This window comes from Notolepis coatsorum, assembly GCF_963971535.1.
Source record: "Notolepis coatsorum genome assembly, chromosome: 13".
Classification (NCBI taxonomy): domain Eukaryota; kingdom Metazoa; phylum Chordata; class Actinopteri; order Aulopiformes; family Paralepididae; genus Notolepis; species Notolepis coatsorum.
The window spans coordinates 69,629,970-69,645,664 of record NC_140177.1 but is presented as its reverse complement, the minus strand read 5'-3'; the positions used below and the strand labels follow the sequence as shown (position 1 = coordinate 69,645,664).

The 15,695-nt window shown below is 43.4% G+C and overlaps 1 protein-coding gene across 1 annotated transcript in view; it reads right to left on the bottom strand.

Annotated features, from left to right (window-relative positions):
* Positions 1-1,169: 1,169 nt before the first annotated feature.
* arhgap36 (Rho GTPase activating protein 36) overlaps positions 1,170-15,695 on the bottom strand; it is a 129,337-nt gene continuing 114,811 nt past the window's right edge. Inside the window, exons 10-11 of the mRNA XM_084328137.1 lie at positions 13,745-13,989; positions 1,170-3,158 (exon numbers count right to left, since the gene is read on the bottom strand). Of these exons, the coding sequence (XP_084184263.1) occupies positions 2,854-3,158; positions 13,745-13,989 (550 nt within the window). The 3' untranslated portion in view covers positions 1,170-2,853. The remainder of the gene's footprint in view (positions 3,159-13,744; positions 13,990-15,695) is intronic.

Genomic DNA, 15,695 nt, shown 5'->3' with positions numbered 1-15,695 from the left:
AGGCTGAATAATGCCGTATTTAAACTACACTGATCTTAGATCAGTGGTCTATATTTGGTAGAGATCAGATCTGTGTAAAACCAAGGCACGGGGGCCACTGCCAGTTGACCCGAGATGCCACTCCGAATCTAAATCAGGAGGATAGTTCTAGGTTTCATTATGAATTGAAAATGGGGGACCCTGATGTAAACGAGACGAAAGTCTTTCTCTGGTCTGCATCCCCTTAACAATTGTGTATAAATGTGTATTGAGCTGTACTGTACTGTACCCATTCTGCAATCTGTTAATTAAAGTTTTCAATCAATCGGGTCCAAAGTAACGTACCGGCTGAAGTGGCAACTATACTGAACTATAAAAGAATGAAGGGTCATCACGTCACTGTATAGTGCGTGAACACACATTGGTGCCAGTGGAAACGTTGAGTTCTGTTGACATTGAGTGGAATGGGTCCAGCATCTCCATTTAAACAGGTTATTACCTTGGATGTCAGAATCATCTGCAATTTGTTGCATTGTTTACTAGCTAACGTTTGATATATTGGTTGATATATATTATAAATGCTAAAATAGCTTACTTGTATAGCTTGTATAATATTAATTATGCTTCTCAGAATAGAGCATAGAACACTGGTGTTCTGACGTAATGACTTCCTTCTTTTATAGTTGCCTTGGTACGGGGTGGGAACTATTCCAATCGTAATGGTAAACCGAATCATCTTATTGACTGGCTCGCTGTGCCATCATAGCCTCTGGAGATGCACGTATTTTATTTAAGATGTTTTTTTTTCCTCTAAATTCTTTTAAAATGTCATGTCAAGGTTCATGGGAGATGTCTCTTGTTTAGAGACTTGTTTACGTTTACAAATCTAAACCGTCCAATATCACAGGAATAATGTGAGACCTGTTTCATAGTGGCTTTTCCTATTACACCCATGAGGTACACATCCAGACGTTTCTATACATACACGTCTACAAGTTGAACAAAACTGCATAACCTCACGTACATTTGGTTTCATGCGTTTGAAAAAGAGGTACATTTTAAGTTCTCACTTAAAGGAAAACTCCAACATTTTGGGAAATTAGTTTATTTGCCATCTACCCTGGAGTTAGACAAGAAGATACATACCTTTTTCTTATCTGTGCATGCAGTAGGAGTAGGAAGATGTTTGGAACTAGGCTAATGGAGGAACCTACTTCCAGTGACTGGCACTAAGCTAGGCTAACGGTGCGTGTCTTCCTACTCCTACTGCATGCACAGAGAAGAAAAAGGTATGTATCTTCTTGTCTAACTCCAGGGTAGATGCCAAATAAGCTAATTTCCCAAAATGTTGGAGTTTTGTCTCTGGAGCATTCAGATACACATGCCTTTAAGTACTACTGGTATTGTATGTACAATAACAATGCACTGTAATGCACTGTAAAATGCACTGTAAAAAATATAAAGACACATTAACAATTGCAATTATCCAGCAAGAGTGAACAATTGCATGTGAAGCATTTGCCTAAGCGTATCTTCAACGCGCACGCGTGCGTTCTGTTCCCGCGCAAGTCTTGGCACGTGTGTACGACGTATGTATGCTCATTATGCACGTGTTTGTTTTGCGTGAAAAATACAAGCAGAATCCTTCACGTTTCTTCCAGATGTTTAGCCAACTGCACTTTGAGAAGAGGGAGAAAGAAGAGCCATATTCATAATATAGAGTCGTCATACAGTAGATGCAAAGAACAACAGGTAGGTCCCATCCAGCTGCAGGTTACAGGGTGTCTGTGTGTAACGCATGTGGATCCAGTATGTAGGCTATTATATACACATCATTTACATGACTCCTGCAGCGCCCATTCATTCAGTCGTCTGTTTTAACATCAATGCTGTGTTTCTGTGAGCACGATCCTTACACCACCACCCCAGCATGTCCAGTCTCTCTCTGTATTCAAACATCTGTATGTATATGTAGATATGTGTTCGTTCCACATACAGCATGTCCAGTCTCTGCATTCAAACATCTGTATGTATATGTGTTCGTTCCACATACAGCATGTCCAGTCTCTCTGCATTCAAACATCTGTATGTATATGTAGATATGTGTTCGTTCCACATACAGCATGCCCAGTCTCTCTCTGTATTCAAACATCTGTATGTATATGTAGATATGTGTTTGTTCCACATACAGCATACTCCAGTCTCTCTGCATTCAAACATCTGTATGTATATGTAGATATGTGTTTGTTCCACATACAGCATGTCCAGTCTCTCTCTTTGTATTCAAACATCTGTATGTATATGTAGATATGTGTTTGTTCCACATACAGCATGTCCAGTCTCTGCATTCAAACATCTGTATGTATATGTAGATATGTGTTTGTTCCACATACAGCATGTCCAGTCTCTCTGCATTCAAACATCTGTATGTATATGTAGATATGTGTTCGTTCCACATACAGCATGTCCAGTCTCTGTATTCAAACATCTGTATGTATATGTAGATATGTGTTCGTTCCACATACAGCATGTCCAGTCTCTGTATTCAAACATATGTATGTATATGTAGATATGTGTTCGTTCCACATACAGCATGTCCAGTCTCTGTATTCAAACATATGTATGTATATGTAGATATGTGTTCGTTCCACATACAGTATATATAGTATGTCCAACATTCTCCACAGAGTTTCCCAGTTTTCCCTTCAAAACCACGCGTGTCTGAGCTCCACAAACGTCAACTTTTCCTCCATCTTTTAGTTCTGTTCTCCTCCGTGTCCAAACCACCCGCAGGAAAGGACCCACAGGCACATTTTCTCATCATCTTCATTCTTCTCCTTGTCCGTCATCACCACCACCACCATCATCATCTCATCATACCATGGTCTCAGACCCAGACCCTTTCCCAGTGAAGAAGTCCCAGAAGTTGCTGGTGGGAGATGACTTGCCGTCCTCCGGCGGGGCCTGTCTCACCCAGACGCTGTTGTCCCCGGCCCCGCCCAGGCTGGAGCAGCTGCCGGCCCCCAGGGAGAAGCCGGCGGCGGAGGGCTCCGGGGAGTCCCCAGTGTGGAGCCTGGAGGAGGAGGAGGGGGGGGACTGGGCCAGGCTGAGCAGGTTGTGGTGGGAGTGGAACTGACGGATGTGGTGGATGGATTTACCCGGGGGGGTCTCTGCCCGGCCTGGGGGGTGAGGAGGAGGAGGGGTGGTGGCATGGGAGAGACGGTATTAAAGTTATTCAAGTGTTTGATACATTTTTTTATTACCTACATATTTATTGCATACATACAGACCCTCATCTCCACATTTATTTTTCTCATATTCCTATATTCAGAGTTAATTATATTGTTTACACTGTTCATTTTTTCATGTTTTTTATTCAGATAAAATTGTATTGCCTATATTTATGTCTTTCTTCTATTACCCTGCCCATACCTGTACCTCCCCTCCCCCATGCTGTTATGATGCCCGAATTTCAGGAGAGAGAACTCCACACTGCAAAAATAAGAGACAGAAATAAGAAATAAAACAACATAACAAATATGTGCTTGAAACAAGTCAAATAATCTGCCAGCAAATTTGGCTTGGCAAGATTTCTTGAAATTAGTAAAAATATCTAGGGTTCTCTCTCCTGATTGGATAAAGTGGGAACAGGATACCAGAACACGTATTTTGTGTTTACTGCAGAGAAGGAGGGACTGGGAGACTCATGTTACTGACCACATACTCTATATCAGTGATGGCTGTCGGAATGTAGGGCTATTTAACACAATTATATTATATATTAACAAAAGAAAATACCACTTACAGAGTCCATTCTCTTCGGTTCAAATAACAAACTCAGCAAGACCGACGGCTTCTCAGTTACAGTGGGTGACAATATTGTCACAAGGAAAGATGAAATTACCTACCTGGGTTCCATCCTAGAGGCTAATCTTTCCTGTGACAAAATGGCATCCAATGTAATAAAAAAAAGTCAACCAACGAACTCGATTCTTGTACCGGATCTCTCTGGTAAACAAGAATACCCCCGAAGACTCTGGCAGGAGCACTCATTCAAGGGTACTACGACTACAGCAAGAAGCGATGGAGGTTCCCATCGCGACCAACAGCATCAACAACGCAACCTGTGGCTACATCTACTGCGCGGACGGCAACGCTTCCCCAATGACGCCGCAGCAGACGAGCACACGTGAGGCAGTGACGAGAGGAGGTGAACCGAGGGTCGAAACCATGACGACCATCTCGACGCGGGATGTAAACATCTCGACGCCCGATAGCCGGCTAGCTAGCAGAGCTAACAACAAAAACAACCAGGAACGAGTCCTTTGTTGTCCCAGCACGGCGCGGGACCCGACACCCCCCTCCCCCCTTCTTTGTTGTTCCAACACGGCGCGGGACCCGACGCCCCCCTCCCCCCTTCCCACCCACAACAACACAGAGGAACAGATCACAAACGGACAATACTTCGAACCTGCCAACATAAATGAAATAACCAACGCCAATGGACTGAACATTTTTCACATTAACATTAACAGCTTAAAAAACAAATTGGATGAAATCAAGCAAATATTCATAAATGGTAAGGCAAACATACTGTGCTTCTCAGAAACTAAGCTCGACGATTCTGTAAAAGATCCAGAGATAGAGATTGAGAACTACTCAATAATCAGGAATGATAGGAACAAACATGGAGGTGGTGTCTGTATGTACATACACAAGGACACCAAATTCATCAACAGAAATGACCTGAATCATAAATCAATTGAAACTGTATGGGTGGAAATCCTATTCGAAAGGGCGAAATCCCTACTGGTTGGCACAGTCTACAGGCCGCCAGATCATAGTGGCTTTTATGATACAATGGATGGGTGTTTAGCTGGAGTTGAGGATGTAGACAAAATTCTTATTGGAGACTGGAACACGGATATGCAACGAAAAGATGCACCCGTCTTCAAGGCCTTCAGTAGGTTTTGTGATCTGCATGGCCTCAGCCAGCTAATCACCCAACCCACACGTGTATGTGAATCAACTCAGACTACCATTGACCTCATTCTGACCTCCGACAAGTCCAAGATCTCAAATAAAGGGGTTATAGCATGTGGGTTAAGTGATCATTATATGATATTCTGTACCCGAAAAAAACTAAAACAAAAGGCTGGCTGCCACAAAACAGTCACATCTAGAGACCTCAAAACCTACTCTAGCGAGGCCTTCAACCTTGAACTGGAGAGTCTGGACTGGTCAGATGAACTCAATGGTACACTGGTTGACGAAACATGGCTTGGTTTCAAAACCAAATTCTCAGCAATACTAAACGACATGGCCCCCCTAAGAACCACCAGGGTAAAAAATCGCGCTGAGCCGTGGATGCACTCCGAAATACTGGCCGCTATGAAAACCAGAGACAAAAAATGCTCTGAGTTTCGTAAAAGTCAGTCAAAGCTTACTAAAAGCACGAGCAGTGAACTCCAAGCCCACGTGACTGAACTCAAACTAGAAAGAAACAGACTAAGAAACGACGTAAACTCCATGATCAAAACTGCAAAAAAGAATTTCATCAATGACAAAACTGAGGAAAACAAAAACAAACCATGTGAACTTTGGAAATTACTCAATAATCAACTAGGATGCAGTAAAAAACTTAAAACCAGATTCTCAAACATAAACATAAAAACTGACAACACGCTCATCACAGACAAGCTGGATGTAGCCAATTACTTAAACATTTTCTTCACAAACATAGCCACAACACTGGTAAACAAACTACCCTCCCACTCAGGGCTTTATGGGGTAGAACACATAGTAGCTTTCTACAAAAACCTAGGGGTCCGCAAGGACGACTTCAAGCTGGAAATGGTAACAACAGATGAGGTACTCAATAAACTGAGCGCCCTCCAACCTAACAAGGCCACTGGCCATGACAACATCCCCTCCAAATTCCTCAGAGACTCAGCAGCCGCCATCACACCAATCATCACACACATAATAAACCTCTCCATAAAACAGGGACACGTCCCCAAGGACTTCAAAATTGCGAGGGTGACCCCTCTGCACAAAAAGGGCAGCAAATTAGACCCAGGCAACTACCGCCCTGTTTCTATTCTCACCTCCATCTCGAAAGTCATGGAAAAAATAGTCTACGAACAGGTCGAAAAGTACCTAGCGGAAAAAAATCTAATCTACGAATTCCAATCTGGCTTCAGAACATCCCACTCCACTGACACATGCCTTCTCTATTTGAATGACCACATCAAACAAGAGGTGGACGCAGGCAAATACTGCGGCATGGTCATGCTGGACCTACAAAAGGCCTTTGACACGGTCAATCACTCCATTCTGATTGACAAGCTAAAAGCAATTGGTTTTGATAGTCTATCAGTGAGCTGGATGCAATCCTACCTTGAGGGGAGGGAACAGATGGTGGAGGTAAACGGTACCCTATCCCCCCCCCTCACAGTGAGCTGTGGTGTTCCACAAGGAAGCATACTAGGACCGCTACTGTTCCTAATTTATGCAAATGACATGTCGTCAGCTTGTGACTGCAACTTGTTCCTGTTTGCGGACGACTCAGCCCTGCTGGTCTCTGACAAGAACAAGTTACAGGTTGAAAAAACCCTCAGCTCGGAACTAGGCAGAATCTGCATATGGCTCGCTGATAACAAACTATCATTACACATGGGCAAAACAGAGTCCATTCTCTTCGGTTCAAATAACAAACTCAGCAAGACCGACGGCTTCTCAGTTACAGTGGGTGACAATATTGTCACAAGGAAAGATGAAATTACCTACCTGGGGTCCATCCTAGAGGCTAATCTCTCCTGTGACAAAATGGCATCCAATGTAATAAAAAAAGTCAACCAACGAACTCGATTCTTGTACCGGATCTCCTCTCTGGTAAACAAGAACACCCTGAAGACTCTGGCAGGAGCACTCATTCAGGGGTACTACGACTATGCTTGCACCTCATGGTACCAAAGCACCTCAAAGGCGCTAAAAACAAAATTACAAACATCTCAAAACAAACTGGTCAGACTACTGCTTGACCTTACTCCTAGAACCCACCTCACCCCTGCCCACTTCGACAACCTAGGATGGCTTAGAGTAGACGACAGAGTACAACAACTTGCAATGGGCCTGGTCTACAAGATACACTACATGACCAAGGTACCCATGTACATGTCAAAATACTTCCCAAAGGTCAGTGAATACCACGATCACAACACCAGAGGGAGCTCCACAAATCATGTCAAACCCAGATTCGGCTCAAATAAGGGACTAAACACGTTTCGCAATTATGCCACATCAATGTGGAACGCCCTACCCAAAGCTGTAAAGGAATGTGGATCACTACCCACTTTCAAAACCTCTCTCAAGGGACACCTACGGGAGACTGCAATTCAACACTGGCCCCTGTAAATATCCTAACCCAATCATTCCAACCCCCTCCAATGTACAGTCATTTACCTAGTATGGTTTTGTCAATAGTTCAATGTACAATTGTGTTTGTTTGTACAGTGTCTCCTCCCCCCCCCCTCAATGTACAGTGTTACTTGTTTATACAGTGTGCCCCCCGCCCCCCCCCCCCCCCCCCAACCACCTCCAATGTAAATTACCCAGTATGGTTGTCAATATCCCAATGTACCCAACCCCCCCCACCCAACCTCCAATGTACAGTTTCTACGTCAAATGTATATACTCCCTTTTCTTGACTCCTTCTGTATCACAAACAGTACTGTATTTGCAAATCTGGTATGTCATAAATGTATAGATGTAGCAGTACTGACTATCTGTATGTCATGTATGTCATATATGTCTATATGAATTGAAAATGGGGGACCCTGATGGAAACAAGACAAACGTCTTTCTCAGGTCTGCATCCCCTTAACAATTGTATGTATTGAGCCGTACTGTATTGTACCCATTCTGCAATCTGTTAAATAAAGTTTTCATTCATTCATTCATTCATTCATATGCGTGCACCTCATGGTACCAAAGCACCTCAAAGGCGCTAAAAACAAAATTACAAACATCTCAAAACTAACTGGTCAGACTACTGCTTGACCTTACTCCTAGAACCCACCTCACCCCTGCCCACTTTGACTACCTAGGATGCAGTGGAGGCTGCTGACCAAATTTTTAGGTGAAGCACAAATTATTATATTATATTATATATTAAATTATATTTTTAAAACATCCCCCACTGTGTGTCAGTGGTCAGTGGACACAGATGAAAACATATTAACATTAGGTGACAGCGGACCTGATCAGATGAAAACATATTAGGTGACAGCGCACCTGACCAGATGAAATCATATTAGGTGACAGCGCACCTGACCAGATGAAATCATATTAGGTGACAGCGCACCTGACCAGATCAAAACATATTAGGTGACAGCGCACCTGATCAGATCAAAACATATTAGGTGACAGCGCACCTGACCAGATCAAAACATATTAGGTGAAGGTGACAAGGAAGCCACAGACTCATACCCCCCCGACACTCAACTAACCGCCTCGGACAGTCCTTCATACCAGTGGCCATCAGGCTCCACAACAGTGGGCAGGGACTGCTGCCAGACATCGACCTAGAACTAATAGGAACCCAAGTAGGACAATAACACTACCTTATGCATACTGCACCTTATGTGGATACTGTGAATAATGAATAATGTATATTTCAGTTAGTTAGATAGTAAATTATAACACTACCTTATGCATACTGCACCTTATGTGGCACTGTGAAAATATATTTCAGTTAGTTAGATAGTAAATTATATTGACCTATTTGTTTACACTGCTTGTGTTGTTTTCACTACCTGTACCCCCCCCCCCCCTTCCCCCCATGCTGCTATGATGCCTGCATTTCCCCAAGGGGATCAATAAAGGAATATCTTATCTTATCTTAAAAGGAAAGATGAAATTACCTACCTGGGTTCCATCCTATAGAGGCAAATCTTTCCTGTGACAAAATGGGATCCAATGTAATAAAACTAAGTCAACCAACAAACTAGATTCCTGTACCGGATCTCCTCTCTGGTAAACAAGAATACCTTGAAGACTCTAACAGGAGCACTCATTCAAGGGTACTATGACTATGCTTGCACCTCATGGTACCAAAGCACCTTAAAGGCACTAAAAACAAGATTACAAACATCACAAAACAAACTGGTCAGACTACTGCTTGACCTTACTCCTAAAACCCACCTCACCCCTGGCCACTTTGACAACCTAGGATGGCTTAGAGTAGACGACAGAGTACAGCAACTTGCAATGGGCCTGGTCTACAAGATACACTACACGACCAAGGTACCCATGTACATGTCAAAATACTTCCCAAAGGTCAGTGAATACCACGATCACAACACCAGAGGGAGGTCCACAAATCATGTTAAACCCAGATTCTGCTCAAACAAGCGACTAAACACGTTTCGCAATTATGCCACATCAATGTGGAACGCCCTAAAGCTGTAAAGGAATGTGAATCACTACTCATTTTCAAAACCACTCTCAAAGAACACCTACGGGAGACTGCAATTCGAAACTTGCCCCTGTAAATGTTCTAACCCAACCCCCTCCAATGTACAGTAAATTACCAAGTATGGTTTTGTCAATATTCCAATGTACAGTTTTGCTTGTACAGTTGTACAGTGTTCCCCACCCTCCTAACCAACCAGCCACCCCACCCACCCAACCCCACCCCACCTACCCAACCCATCGGCGTATTTAGACCACTATCAGTAGGGCATTTGCCCTACTGTCGATTGCCTGTGCCCTACTGATTACATAATTATTATTATTTTTTTTTTTACTTCGCTTTGAAATATTATAGTGAAATATTTTGCACTGTTTCGATTTATCTTGTTGAAATCCTCCAACAGGCTCTTTTTTGTAAGTTTAATGGTTTGCACACCCCTATGACAGAGCATACATGGTACATCCCACCAGCTGACCGCGCAGTTCACAGCCAGGTAAATCGAGGCGCCACGTTTCTTTTTAATTGTGACGATTTGACATGGAGGAGGACAATCACAATGGACAGACATCAGAAAGTTATTCGCCATGGGCAGAGATAAAGCGTTGCAGAGTAAAAATGAGAGAGGTAAGAGTTGTAAGACGGTCAAGACCCGCATGAATTTGAAGAATCTCCCATCCCTTAACCGCAACGTTACCGGCGGAATTAGCTGCTAGATAACGATAGCCATGTTTGCTTACCAGATATAGGCTATAGCCTAGCTAGGACCTGTATACAGTAATAGCCTATCTATCTGCCAGTGCCTATGCCAATAATTTTTATATTCTGCAGCTGTCTTTTGGAACAGTCTGCCCAGTGACTTGAAAATCGTCAATGCTGTTAGATTCAAGTCCAGCCTGAAGACTGAATGAATGAAAACTTTATTTAACAGATTGCAGAATGGGTACAATACAGTACAGCTCAATACACACCATTGTTAAGGGGATGCAGACCAGAGAACGACGTTTGTCTTGTTTACATCAGGGTCCCCCATTTTCAATTCATAGTGACATTTATGACATACACAACATACATGACATTTATGGCATAGGGACATACATGACACAGGTATTTAGTACTGTTACATTTGTGACATATATACGATATGCAAATATACAGTACTGTTACCCATAGATCCTGACAGAGTATATACATATGATGGGCATGGCTCAAAAGGGACTATAATTAACCTAGACACTCAGCAAAAAGGCACCCTTGCATGAGTCTTATGTATAAATAGTAAATGGTATATGTGATGTCATGTCTGTATGATGCATGTCTAAGCATGTCATTCCTATCTATTAGGGGTGTAACGGTACGCGGATACGTACTGTACCGCCTCAATGTGGTCCTCCGGTACAGTACGGGCTGTGCACCGAGCGATTGCAACGGTATGGAACCTTTTTTTGCTGAACTTAAATCCCCCCGGCCCTAATATAACGTGCACAACTAACCGGATGTTGTTTGTTCATTCCACGCAGCGTGCAGCTACACTGAACGAGAGCTGTAATGCAGCATAGCATATTAGCCTTAGTATGGCGAGTCAATACTAACTGACAAGCCAGTTATTGTTCAACTTTATTGCAAACTTTATCACGCATTTGAAACGGCATCACCCGAATGTGAATATCACTGTCTGGTACACGGAAGAAACATATCCTAGTGCAAACCCAGCTCCCCGTTGCAATCCGTTGCATTCAAGCAGCATCTCGCTATTAATTCACACCGGGCCAAAGCAATAACAAACGCCATATGTGTTTTTATAGCAGCAGATCTGCGACCATACTCTGTTGTCAAGAACACTGGGTTTAAGCACATGTTAAAAGTAATATAGCCCGCTACCTAGTTCCCTCTCGTCATTAGGGGGACCCTGATGTAAACAAGACAAACGTCTTTCTCTGGTCTGCATCCTCTTAACAATTGTGTGTATTGAGCCGTACTGTATTGTACACATTCTGCAATCTGTTAAATAAAGTTTTCATTCATTCATTCCGTATTTCAGCTAGCAAGTCATACCACCAGCTCTGTATAAACTAGGGCTCCCCTTTCATGACTGTGATGCAAGCCCTGCCCCTGTATTCAAGCATCACAGTCATGAAAGGGGTTATGTATAAACAAGCACACGCTACAGTTGTCCACGACTTATCCTCCAAGGCATCTGCTATATAATAATCTTCAGATTTACTTAAGTGTTATTAGTAGGTTACAGCAGTAAGCATTAGTTTGCTCAGTCAATTATGGCCAATTCGTTTTATATTGTTTAATACAGTTAAATAAATAGATAAATGAAAAGCAATTTTTTTTGTGTTTAATGTCCCATAATAACTCCATTTACAAATATGTATGTATAAATTAATTACAGAAAAACTGAATATGCAAATGATATTGTGGAAACAAGCACAGACTGCAAGAAAACTATTGTCAGTGGAATGTTTAAACTTTATATGTTTCAGTCTTCCTGATAACATCTCAAGGATCTTATTTACATGTCCTATAACCAGAATAAAACCATATTCTGCTGAGCAAATGGGTAGACAAATAAATAACTAAGTAATTTTGAACACTGTGGTTTTTTAAAGTGAGAGAAATTCCACTAAGAGACATGTTATAGACTTTTCAAGAGTCTATACTTAGAATGCATCCTATTTATTGACCTACTGTATTCACATGGCAGCCATTTTGATCTTATGTCATACTCAGATTGATTCCTTTCCACACTGTTCCCACCCAAGGTGGAATCCAACCTGAGCATGACATAAGAGCAAATGGCCACCATGTGAATACGGTCAATTGCAATGGAAGGTCATTCATGCCAATTTATAGTTAATCTCATGACTCATTGTGCATTTCCAATCAAAATGGATCAATGCCATGACGAAGCTCATTGGCCATGTTTATTGTTGAATTATTATTGCCCGTTTGCCTACTGAGATGTCTGTGGTGATGATGTACAGTATTGGAATAATATGGATATACTGGAACCAAAATATTATACAAATGAAGGTCAATGAATTTGGTTCCAGAATTATACATTATATATGATTCCATAATATTCCTTAATTTAAACAGGGCCCAGAAGAATAGGAGGTGTAAGTGAGGTCACGAGGTGACCTTATTCATGGAACATCAATGTGTTATTATCATGTTATTTGATTGTAATTAATTATTTCTTTTATTAAATATGTTTTATAATGTACCCATGGACCTTGCCATCTCTTTTCCAGAAGTTAGATGGTGCTGTTGCCACATCTATTATGATGCCATCATCATAAGACAGTCTTACTAGATGCAACCACTAGGCTGAGAACCAACATGAATGATGTGGATGTTCCTCATCCAGAAGCATTTGAGGTGGATCTTCATGCGCCTGAGTCCAACAACAACAGAAGACTAGACTAACCTAGACTAGACTCAACTAGACTAGACTACTAGACTAGACTAGACTCAACTAAGACTAAACTTCTCAATGTACTGCTGTGAAGCACTTTGAGCTGCCAATTTTGTATGAAAGGTGCTATACAAATAACGTTTTTATTATTATGAATTGTGTCCCAGGTTGAAACAATCCCAACATTTACAGTGGTGGTCTCGGGGTTAGAGAAGCAGGCATGTGGCCACAAGATCACCGGTTTGATCCCCGGGACCAAGGTTGAAAGGAGGTTGGGGGGAGTGAGTGACTAACGCTCTCTCTCCTCCCTCAACACCCCACCACTGAAGTGAGTTAGCCCTTGAGCAAGGCAACTGGCAATAATACTGCACTGGTCGTTACGGGAACTCTGCACGTGACTTTAAACTTTATACACTTTATATATATAATTAATAAATTATATATAATTATATAAATTAATAAATTAAATTAATTAATAATTTTAATATATATATATATATATATATATTTATTAAAATTATTAATCCTCCACTGCACTGTCTTTGTCCTGTGTGTTGTTGCTGTTGTTATGCGGGGAAAAAAATATGGAAAAGAAATTCATACATGCCGCATAAATTACCAATGTGTTTACACATATGGCTTAATAAAGGAATCTGAATCTGAACTCTCCAACATCCCCAACGGCTCTGTGGTCAGTAGAAGACTGTGTTGTACTGGGCTCTGTGTGTCACTGTGGGGCTGTGAAGCAACACATGCTCAGCAACCCCCCCCCCCCCCCCCCCCCCCCCAAAAAAAAAAACAAGAACTCTAAAATAGTATTTATTTTCCAGGATATGGAAAAAGAAGATGAGACACGTTGTTTTTACCGTATCTTGTGTCCTGACGTTTCCTGTTCTGGTTGAGTTTGAGGACACTGAGGAAGACCTCGCTGCTGAGGCTGCTGTCCCCGCCGGCGTTCCCGTCTGGGGGGAAGAGGGGTGGGGGGGGCTCTATGGGGGACATGCTGCCGCTGGACGCCCCCACAGAGTCCAGAGACGCCCCTGTGTCCCGACGAGCCGCTGATGAACCACTGGTGGTGGTGGTGGTGCTCTCTACCGTCAAGTGACTCCCACTGGAGAAGGGAAAAAAAGGACCCTGTGAGCTGACACTAGGGACAGAGTGACTAACCATGATAAGCAGTGAGTGAGTATGTGAGTGAGTGAGTGAGTGAGTGAGTGAGTGAGTGAGTGAGTGAGTGAATGAATGTGAGTGAGTGAATGTGAGTGAGTGAGTGAATGTGAGTGAGTGAGTGAGTGAGTGAGTGAGTGAGTGAATGTGAATGTGATTCAGATTCCTTTATTAAGCCATATGTGTAACCACATTGGTAATTGTCACAGCGATACAGTGTATGCATTTTTCCATAAATTTTTCTTTTCACATAACAACAAGACACAAGACAAAGACAGTGCAGTGCAGGATTTATCATTTGAATAAGTATATATAAAGTGTAAAGTGCAGTGCAGAGTTCCAGGTATTATTGTGCCAGTGTCACTTGGGGGCGGGGGGTCCTGAGGCATTGATCAGCCTGGCGGCTGAGGGGAAGAAACTTTCAAAGACTTTGGGATCCTCAGCCTTCTCCCAGAGGGGAGCAGGGTGAAGAGGCTGTGTCCAGGGTGGGAGGGGTCAGCCATGATCTTTCTTGCCCTCTTCAGCGCCCAGGAGTCGTGCAGGGACCTGAGGGAGGGCATTTTTCAACTGCCGGAGGAAGAACATCCTCCCCTGGGCCTTTTTAAGCAGGGCCGTGATGTTTAGCTCCCATTTCAAATCCCGGGAGATTGTCATGCCTAGGAATCTGCATGACTCCACGGAGGCCACCTGGGTGCCTCTCAGTATGATGGGAGGGGGCGGGGCTGCTTTCCTCCGGAAGTCCACTACCATCTCCATTGGACAGGAAGTCGGTAATCCACCTGCGAGTGGAGGCCGGCACCTGCAGCAGGGATAGTTGGTGCTCCAGGCAGTGGCATAGGGGAGGCCCCCACACCCCCCGCGGTGCGGGGGAGCCCCGGAGCTTAGGGGGCCCCGCCCCCACTGTAGGCTATCCTCTTAGATTTCGTAACGCGGGAACAGGGCGCAGAGGGCGGGGCCCCCCCTCCTTGCTATATTGCTACGCACCCCGTCCCTGTCATGTGTACGCTGTAGTACAATAGTGTATCATTAAAATTATTTTCTCACCTGCGATAGGGCTAGCCGGCTGATAACTAATGTTCATTGGCAGGCTGGGCAGCGTTCAAAACAAAGCGGGAAGCGCCGGTAAAAATTAAGCGCAAATACCCAAGCGGTGCTCAGAAAAACAAGATGAGAGCGAAAGCCGAACAGGAGACGGCAAAGCTACCAAAAAGAACATCATTGGTAACACCTAACCACCTCCTCCTGCTCAAGACCAAACCTTACCTTCCTCCCGGCACATTTGATCCAAGCGACGGCTATGGGAAAAGAAGGTGGCGTCAAGTTCAGTACATGGCGGACTTGTTCTGGAAGAGATGGTTAAAAGAGTACTTGCCAGAGCTGCAGAAACGTCAGAAATGGACCAAGAAAAGAAGAAACTTGACAGAAGGAGACGTGGTCCTCATCATCGATGACACCTCCCCAAGAAACTCTTGGTTAATGGGCCAAGTCACTCAAGTCCTACCGGATGCAAGAGGATTCGTGCGGCAAGTGCTGGTTAGGACAAAGACTAGCACACTTCGCCGGCCAATCTCAAAGCTGGTTCTGCTGGTAGAGGCTCAAGATGAACCACAGCCTGCATCCACCCCCCTCTCCTCACCCTAAGACGGCCCT